Source organism: Muscardinus avellanarius (assembly GCF_963383645.1).
Source record: "Muscardinus avellanarius genome assembly, chromosome: 11".
Classification (NCBI taxonomy): Eukaryota; Metazoa; Chordata; class Mammalia; order Rodentia; family Gliridae; genus Muscardinus; species Muscardinus avellanarius.
The window spans coordinates 25,813,083-25,823,358 of NC_137797.1; the positions used below are offsets into that span (position 1 = coordinate 25,813,083).

At 36.3% G+C, this 10,276-nt stretch overlaps 1 protein-coding gene across 1 annotated transcript in view; it reads right to left on the reverse strand.

Annotated features, from left to right (window-relative positions):
* NEDD1 (NEDD1 gamma-tubulin ring complex targeting factor) overlaps positions 1–9,321 on the reverse strand; it is a gene marked incomplete at both ends in the record, with an annotated part of 48,053 nt that extends 38,732 nt beyond the window's left edge. Inside the window, 4 exons of the mRNA XM_080705234.1 lie at positions 230–370; positions 2,493–2,609; positions 5,659–5,753; positions 9,186–9,321. Of these exons, the coding sequence (XP_080561360.1) occupies positions 230–370; positions 2,493–2,609; positions 5,659–5,753; positions 9,186–9,321 (489 nt within the window). The remainder of the gene's footprint in view (positions 1–229; positions 371–2,492; positions 2,610–5,658; positions 5,754–9,185) is intronic.
* Positions 9,322–10,276: the final 955 nt, after the last annotated feature.

Genomic DNA, 10,276 nt, shown 5'->3' on the forward strand with positions numbered 1-10,276 from the left:
CACATATTCTAGGAGGATGCCACTATCAATTACATAATCTAATTAATATAGGCACTCTAGTATATATTAGCTTATTTTAACATTTTAAGATACCACCATCAAAAACTAGCTAGTAATTTCTTAAGCAAACTAAATACAAATTTAAAACATTTAAAAATTTCAATAAAGTTCACTGTCTTATGTAAAAATCTATCATATCAACTTTAATTTGAATAAACTTAAAGTATACCTGGTTACTGCCATGGCCAAAAGGAGTACTAGATATATTAGTGGTTACACTATGCAAAATAATTTCACCACTAAGAGATCCAGAAGCAATGTAACAATCATTCCAATTGTATGTTACACAAGTTACTTCATCTTTATGATCCTGAAAGAAATAAATGCAAATAAGCAGTGTCCCATTAACCTTCAGTTCATTTCCACATTTTATAAATAACAAATATGTTTGTCAATTTAATATTTGCTCTAATACTTTCCTCAAATAACTTTTTTAATATTACTCAGATGTATTTAAAATACTACGTAATCAATAGCAAGTCTTCTCAGAAAACAGATTTATTTTTTCCACAACCATATTATTGGTCCAAGCACTCTGAAACAAGAGACAATATGGAAAATTTGCTAAATGTCTACCTAAAAGAATTAATCTCAAACATTTATTGCAGGTTCAATATTAGAAAGGTGCTCTTAGGAATATTAGAGTTCAGCTAAAAAGACAAAATATTTAAATTTACATGTAAATGACACAGCAAAAGCTAAAGGAGTGGTAGAGTCATAGCGTCAAGAAAGAGGTAGCTGGGTGTGGAGGCCCCAGCTTGTGATAGCAGTACTCGAGAAGCTGAGACAGAAGATCACAGGTTGGCAGACAGCCTCAGCTACTTAGTGAGGCCTTGTTTCAAAATAAAGAATAAAAATAGGGCTGGGGGTATAGCTGAGGTAGAATCCCCTGGGTTCCATGTGCAGTAAAGCAAAAAGTAAAAAATAAAAAATAGGAGGAGGAGGAAGTGGAGGAGGAGGAGGAGGAGGAGGAATAATTACCGTGAACCGGCTAAGAGTGGAAGACACAAACCTTTGGTTCAACATTAAAGGGTAAGAGAGCCCGGGACAGTGGCTCCTGTCTATAATCCCAGCTACTCCCAGCCAAGGCCAGAGGTTCACAAGTTTGAGGCTAGCCTCTGCAACTTACGGAGCCCTGTCCCCAAAATAAAAAGGGATGGGGACCCCCACCTGTGACACACACACACACACACACACACACACACACACACACACACGGTAAAAGGTAAGTCAGAGGGAGAGAAAAGAAACCAGATGCTGCAAAACCCAAGAGAGAGAAAACGAGCAAGGCACAATTTGCAAAAGAGCAGAGCAGCTGCCTGCACTGCCTAAGTACCTACCAGTGCTGTGAGCTTTATATGTTGCTATTAATGTTTATAAAATCCCAAAAAGCAAGGCTATTTTGCCCACTTACAGATGAAGCACATGAGCTGCAGATAGGTCAAGAAACCTGTGCAAGCTCACGTAACTGCCAAACTATAAAGCCAGGATTCAAATCCAGGTCAGCTTCCACAGCCTATGTTCCTCCCACTATGCCAGACTGCCTCTCAAATCCAAATGGGAATCCACATTGAGAAAATAAAAGTGTTAGGTTTTAAGCAATCTGAGTTCACAAATTGTTCCTGCAAGGGAAAACTCTACTCATTTTTCCATCCTCAGTTTCTCCGATATCATAAGGAATGCTTCCCAATTATAGATGTCTAACAGGAACACAGAAAAGTCATCAGGTGTGGCAGAACAGTTTTTAACAGTTTGCTACCATATCTTAAGATAAATTGGGCTTATTGCCTAATAATTTATATCATATCAATAAGTGTGCCTATGATATCCCACTTACAATTTTCTCAAATGGTCTTTGTTTTCAAAGGTTTCTTTACATTCATTACTTTTCTAAATTAAAGAAAAATTGCCTGAAGAAAAAAATGTCTGCTTATAAAAAAGAAAAATCATATTTTGTACATTGTTGCCAAAAGGAAATTTAGAATGTGAGATCCAATACAATTTTGATGACTTTGTAAAAAGGCAAGTGTCTTGCTAATTTCACCTGTGAAAAATAAGTCATTTAGTAAACATTTACTGAATACTATCATCTCAAAATCACTTATTTTTCCAGAGGGCCTTAAAAAAAAATCTCTGACAACAACAAACCACACTTCAGAAGAACCTTCAGAATGAGTGGTTAAGAATAGAACCCATTATAAAAATAAAGAAAAAATGTTAAAACTGACAATATGCACTAATGGTATATACAAAGAAAAAATAAGACAAAAATTTCTAGTTAAATAGCACCTTTATTTCCCCTAACAAGCCTTATTTTAATTCTGAAACATCTTCATTTTTTTCACAGAAGCTCAAAATTAAAAAAATAACTTGGTAATCACTCTAAACACATTGTGAGACACCCATTCTATAAATATTTTGAAATTCCTTACCTTAAGAGATCGATGAACTCTTTTCAATTTTAAATCCCAAATATTAACAGTGCTATTTAGACCTCCGCTCACCAAATACATAGACGTGGAATTTAAATCAACACATGTCTGTTTTTGCTGTTTAAAAAAAAAGGAGTTAACAGAACAGACCCCCAAAGCTATCAAGTCTCATTCAGTTCTTAGAGAACATATGATAAACATGAATTACATGCTATAAACATGCTAATAATTGCACTAAAGACTCTCCTCCTCTCATTATCTTTCATTTGGATTCAACATCTTGCAAAGACATCAAGAAGACTTCAAGGAATTCAGAGTAGTGTTTTCTTCCACTGGAGTAGGGTGATGGATGACAGGGGAAGCTCAGGAACACCGAGTCTGGGCCTCCCATTAGGGAGAGCTTGCCCAACATTTCCCCTTGATTAAACCTGCTCTTTGATCTTCACAAGATATCCATCTGCTTACTTTAAAAAAGCAAAACACACACACACACACACACACACACACACACACTTAAAGTTCTAATCTAAAAGTAATTTTAAGTAACTTTCTAAATTATTTTTAATTTTTTAACTCATTAAAATTTTTAATTTTTTAATTAAAAGAATTTTAAGACTAGAAGCTTATATTTTCAAGCAGAAAAAAAGCTAATACCTGAAATAGTATAAGTAAAAAAGATCTAATACTTCAAAGAGTATATGAGTAACAGGACTTGGATTTCACACAAAAAAAGAAGTTATCAACACACTAATATAAGAAACTCATAATAAAGGCTATACCTCTAGCCCTTTTCATTTTTTTATTTTGAGACAGTGTCTCCCCAAGTTTCCCAGGCTGGACTTGGGAAATCCCAAATCCCAAATCGTTGGAATTACAGGTGTGTACTATCTCACCAAGGTACAAAGTATTTTTAAAACTAAATTATGGTAAATGCAAAATTAAAACTATAATGTATCTCACTTTTATCTACCTGCATCTTGATGTGAATTTTTAAATGTGAGAAAGAGGACTAACAATTAAAACTAATTTGAAATATTCATAAAATCCTTAGAATTGTGTTACACTTGTATAATCTGCTAATACTATACTCAGAAAAAAAGAAAAAGGTCCAAAACACTGATTCACTGATTCTAAAGCATAATGATAAAACATAGTGGTGAAGGAAGAGGAAACTGGGTTTTGATCTTAAATTTAACAAATGCTTGCTGATCATCTTTGACAGGATCCAAAGATCTGAAGACAACTAAATTGTTTTGCTTGCTCATAAAGAATTCAAACTACTTATTGGCCAGGGACATTCTCTGCCCCAATTTTACGTAATCCACTGTGTCCCATCATCCTAAAATATATAGGACGCTTAAAAAAACTTAAATTGAGAAACTTTACAGGTAACCTATAAAAATGTATAGATTTTTAATAGGAGTTCTATGATGGACTATCATTCAATTCTACCTGAATAGGCAGAGTACATCAAACTCCATTTCTGCCCTCAGCAGACATTGTGCCCAAGCTGCAATCTGAGAGTTGGAACTGAGCTCAGACCAATTCCACCAGACAGCTTTGGGAGAAGATTGATAACATCCTGTCCTCTAGGAGAAATAACTTCTAATGTTCTACAGCATGGTAGGGTAGCTAAGGCTGAACAGCTAATTATATATTTCAAGATGGCAAGTATAGAGAAATTTGAATGTTCTGAAACAAATGATAAATTTATGAGGTGATGCATATGCCAACTAACCTGATTTCATCATTAGACATATTGTACAAATGTGTTAAAATACAAGAGTAGAACCCATAAATATAGCTAGTAAGTATCAACTAAAACAGGTTTTAAGAGTTTTATAAAATCGTAAGTCTGTTTAAATTAGCTGAACTTATATTCTATCATTTGTGCACACGCATGTACCCTCCCCCTCTCTCTCTCTCTCTCTCTCTCTCTCTCTCTCTCTCTCTCTCTGTAGTACTGGGAATTAACCCAAGGGCCCTCTACCTCCAAGTTATACCCCAACCCCTTTTTTTTCATTTTTAAAATTTTTAGACTGGAGTGGGTACTGGGGATTAAATCCAGGGTATTCTACCTCTGGACTACGTCATAGCTTGCTTTATTTATTTATTTATTTATTTATTTATTTATTTATTGTTGAAACAAGGTCTTGCTAAGTTACTGCAGGGTCTCACTAGGTTGCTGAGAAACCAGATATTTTGTTGAGACTCTCCTAGAATCTGAAATTCGATCCTCCTCCCTCAGCCTCCAAGTACAGCGATTATAAGCATGTACCACTACTTTTCTGAACGTACTTCTCTATCCCAGCATGTAAAAGTATGAAAATCATGATTTAGGATCTGCTACAAAAATAATCAACTACTCTATACCTTTTTATTTAGACCTTATTCCAACTTAAAAATAAGCAACTTTCAGCTGGGCATGGTGGTGCACGCTTATAATCCCTGCACTTGGGAGGATCATGAAGGTTCAAAGCCAGTCACGCTGGCTTAAGAGACCCTGTTTCCAAATAAAAAAGAAGTATAAAATAGGTCTGGGAGTGTAGCCCGGAGGTAGAAGGGCTTCCAGGAACCCCAGTACCACCCCCCCCAAAAAAAAAAAAAAAAAAAACTTTCAAGGAGTATTTGTGGATGGAAATGAAAGAGCAATTAACTAATAAAACAAAAGGATGAGGAAACCATGACACTATGCAGTAAGAGCTTCATCTCTGTGCTTGGGACCAAAGCTCATTTTGACAAAGCCATCCTGTTCAAGGAGAGCCCAAGGCAGGCGCCAGCAGCTCCCTGTCCAAAGTGGGCAGAATCTGAAGCAGATGTCTTTAGCTGAAGGTCCTGAACCCAAGGTCAGTAGGGGTAGTTACATCATTAGGGCTCACAGGGTCATAGGTGGGACAAAGTCCTAAATTAGGCCTAAGTCCAGTCCTACCTTCAGAGCAGAAATGGGAGAAAGTAAGTGTTTAATTAATGAAATCCAAGTCCTCTTGTTCCCCTACGATCCAATAATTTTACCTAAAGGCTTTCCAGTAATCTCAAAAACTTCACTTTTAAGTCTTACCGAATTTTTCGAGTTTACATTAAGAATAGTGGCAAGCACCACAGGAAATAAGCAACTGCCACAAAAGCAGAATTAAGATTCTAAATGAAAATAAACAAAAAAACTTACCCCTTCAGCAAGCTCCAAAAGTGGAACCGGCTTACATTTGCAACTTGAAACAACTATTTTATCACCACTGGAAGATGCTGTTACTAGAAAGTTATCTAAACGAAGAGTTATGGAGCATCAAACAACCCATGAGCATCTAAAGCAAGACTGTTATTTTAAGAAGGCAATCATACATGCAAACACTAAAAGAGGAGCACAAGAAATATAGCTTATATATCAGCTGTCAAAATTGGCTCAGGTTACTAATTACTAATTATCTTTACTAACACTGCAGGGAAGAACTATCCCTCCTGGCTATCCGATCACGTGAAAGCTATTTATCCCATGTGAAACACTACTCCATTTTCAGGGTAGGCCAGACAGTCTAATTTTATCCTTCAAGAATGAAAGCAAGATAAAAGCAGCATCAGCAAATACCAGTCGGCCTTTCCATCTGCAAAAACTGCTCAAGATGCTCATTTATTAAGCAAGTGCTTGGCCACAACTTGAGCTAGGAATGAAGCATCCACACTTAAGTCTCATTTTTTTCACTAAAAAAGTGAATTCTGGTATTCGTTCAGGACTGAAATTATTGTAATAAAATGATCCAATCTTAAATGTATCAAGAATGAGTATCATAGTAACAGTAAATAAAAGTGTAGTTAAATGACAATAGCTTATATTACAGAAGAATTTATTTTATCTTTATTTTAAATTAAATATAATTTATCCTTATTTAAAATTGCATTTACTGTGTGTGTGTGTGTGTGTGTGTGTGTGTGTGTGTGTGTGTGTCTGTCTGTCACTTGGAATTGAACCCAGGGGGTTCTATTTCCAAGCTACAACTTCAGCCCTATTACATCTTATTTTGAAACAGGGTCTCACCAGGTTGCTAAGTCTCACTACTTCCTAAGGGTGTCCTCTAACCTGTGATCCTCCTGTTTCAGCCTCCCAAGTACTGGGATCACAGGTACCACACACCTGACATTTACCTCATATATTACAGATAATATATAAACACCAAACAATATATTTTAAAAATAAAATGATTAAATATAAGAAGAATATGATTTTTGAGAGTTATAACACATTAAAATATCAGAAATTTAAATCTATGCTTTTTGACAAGCAAATTCTATGTACAAAAGCAATAAAGAAAAACTAATTAGACAATCCTAACTATTACATTTGGATTAAGTGCATGAAATTCAGAAATTTTGTGACAAGACCATGGATTATACTTTTTTACATGACTCAAAAGAATCATTTTAACCTACTAGATAGTACAGCATTGAGAAACAAATTATTTTCCTTTCCTTGGCTTTTTCCTGTTTACCACTACTTTTCTCCTTAGAATACAGAAAAGAACTCAAAGATTTTATGAGAGGGCAAAGTAGTTACTAGGTAGGCTAGTTATTCAAAATTCTCTTGCAGAAATAATAGTCATGAAAAGGGAACAGTATGGGGGGGGTGGGGGGGACCAAGTGTGGTGGTGCATGCTTGTAATTCCAGCATTTGGGAGATCAAGACAGGAGGATAATGGTTCGCTGGCAACCTCAGCTACTTAGTAAGGCCCTTTGCAACTCAATGAGACTCTGTTTCAAAATAAAGAATAAAAAATAGGACTGGGGGTGTAGCTCGAAGGTAGAAAACCCCTGGGTTCCATCCCCAGTAGTAGTGTTGAGTGACTTTTGGAAAGTGGTTTTATTTCTCTGTAGTTTTCTTGTCTTAAGTTGGTGCACTGGAAGCCTTCCTAGTCATCCCTAATGTGACATTCACCCTTTTGATCTGAGAACTCTTTGTTCACCATGTAAAAGGGTGAATGTCTCTTCAGGAATGACTATGAAGGCTTCCAGTGCACCAACTTAAGACAAGAAAACTACAGAGAAATAAAACCACTTTCCAAAAGTCACTCAATACTCAACACTTCTACTCAGAGCCACATCAATTCGTTGACATATCATTAAGTAATAGAGAAGTAAATGTCAGTTCCTAGCAAACTCCTTGGGCCAAAAATAAATAAAAATAACAAATCTTTTCTCTTACACAGAAGAGAAAAATTAAGCTCTAAAAGTAATGAAAATTCAAAAATAGAGGGCATCAACTGCATGTATTTGCCTTTCTTTAAAACATTTTCCCTTTGCACATTGGCGGGTCTTTTGAAGAAGTAGTCACTGTAGTGTGAATTTGATTAATAGAGCACCAAAGTAATTTATTTTATGAATGTGATACAAGAATCAAGGGATGATAAAGAGGCAAATTTAACTTAGCAATAAAATCTGTCATTTTTGCCATGTATTTACAAGAACAGGCATTGGACATAAAAGTTCTAATATTTTTGTTCATGAATCAGTAACGTTTTAAAGCTTTATTATTTTTCTTTCATCAGGAAGTAGAATATTAAATCTTTGGTATCAACAAGATCAGACCAATGTTAAAACTTAAGTTGTTGTTTAAGAAATAATGTACATGCTTCATAAGAGAATCGTTTATCACACCAATTACATACAGTATTTTCAGAGAAAAAGTGATGGGCACTCTGTTTATAGCAGTGGTTCTCAACCAGGGACAGGCCTGCAATTCTGGAAACATACTTGGTTGTCAAAACTGGGGTCGACCAGCATGTCGTGAGTACAAACCAGAAAAGGTTCTGAACACCCTACCATGCACAGGCAAGCCTCTGCCACAAAGAATTATCCTGCCCCAAATGGCAATAGTGTCAGCCCTAGCATACAGGCCTCACTCTCCCACATTTTTAGTCCACATTTAAGAGCTCACCAAGGCAGGGAGGGTATCGATCAGAAAGTTTAGAAAAAATGCAGTCTAGATAATTTTACTATGTCTTCTTGGGAAATGATGTTATTTTCATCAGAGATAGAAAGGACGAGAAATACAAATAGAGCATCAAGAAAATGAGGATGTAGAAGAACTTTGTATCTCCTCCCCATCTTGCTTCTACCTTCAAGTTCCAACATTAATTTCCAGATCACATTCACAGATAGCCAAATATAAATGCAAAAGCTCAGTCCAAAACCTCTCAAAATTTTTCCTCCATTACCTACTTTATTCTATTTGTTTCAATAATACACTGTTAATAATATCATTAATTCTGGATCTAAGAACTAATATTCATTTTCTTAATATCAGTGCTTTTTAGTGAAATTGGTTCTAACTAAAAAATTTTAAAACAAAAGTGTTCATAATGTGATGTTTTGTTTTTAACTACTATTGCACCTTATCTGTGGCACCTCTGCAAATACAGATCTCATTATGGATCATACAATAGTTTCACAGATATTATATTAAACCTAATAAGGTGGTTACTTTTGTGTGTGTGTGTGTCACGTACTGGGGTTCCTGGAAGCCCTTCTACCTCCAGGCTATACTTCCGGACCTATATTTTTTATATTTTTATTTGGAACCAGGGTCTCTTAAGCCAGCAAGGCTGCCTTCGAACCTGTGAGATCCGCCTCTCAAGCGCAGGGATTACAACCATGCCCACCATGCCTGGCGCAGGTGGTTACTTTTTAAAAAAGAAAAAAGGATACTGTTGCTGCTCCAACACATTGAACTGATTCCATGTGGTGACATATGTGGGTTGAACTTATCCATCAAAGTCATAGACGAAGCATCCCATAGTTTAATATCATCTCCTGATGAGGCAAATCTGAGGTTTTCCTGCATGACTGCACCTGCAAAAAGTTTAGAATATAGTTCAAAACAATTAAGGCCCATCAAGAGAGAAAAAAGGTAAAATGAAGTGCCTAATTTACAATAAGCAGCTCTACCTGTCCTTTTTTTATTCCAGTGTATTTACCTCAAACTATTTGGAGTGACCTTTCTAAAATATAAACCAGATCACATACCTTTTTGAGCCTTCCAATGGTTCCCCATAGCAACTATAATAAAATACAGCCTCCCTAGCCTGCCTTACAGGACTTGGTCTCTGTGTCACTCTATCCTCTTCCCCAGGGCACCAGACTCTGGCCACATTGGCCTCCTCTGTCTCGCCCAACAAGGCAAGGCTGTTCTCACTTCAGTGTCTCTTCATGTGCTGCCCCCTCAGCCTGGAATGCTTTCCCCAGATTCCCTTTAGTCATTTCTCATCATCATATCTCAGCTGAAATGCCTGTTTCAGAAAGGCCTCCACTCCACCAGTTACTCTAAATTCCATTACTCAATTTCTTTCTTTTTCATGGCACTTACAATCTCGAATTCTTATTTATTCTCTTAATAATGTCTACCTCCCTGCACCAGTCTTGAAACATTCCTGGAAGACAGTACATAATCAATCAATCAATGTTAATAAGAAGCTTCCTAATGTTTTATTTCCCCTGTGATACTGAGGATTGAACTCAGGGGTGTTCTACCTGAGCTACATCCCCTAGTCCTACTTTACTTTTATTTTGAAACAGGTTCTCTCTAGGTTGCTAACAATCTAAGTCGCTGAGACTGTCTTGGAACATGTTAGCCTACCAAGTACTGGGATCACAGGTGTGTATCTCCACACCCAGCTCTAATCTTTTTTAAAGTGTATGATAAACTAGCATTTCTGTAAGCTTGATTCCTGTCTTCCAAGTTTTACAAATAACTCTATACATCCCTATTCCAATTCTTAACCTGTGATGATCTCACTTTT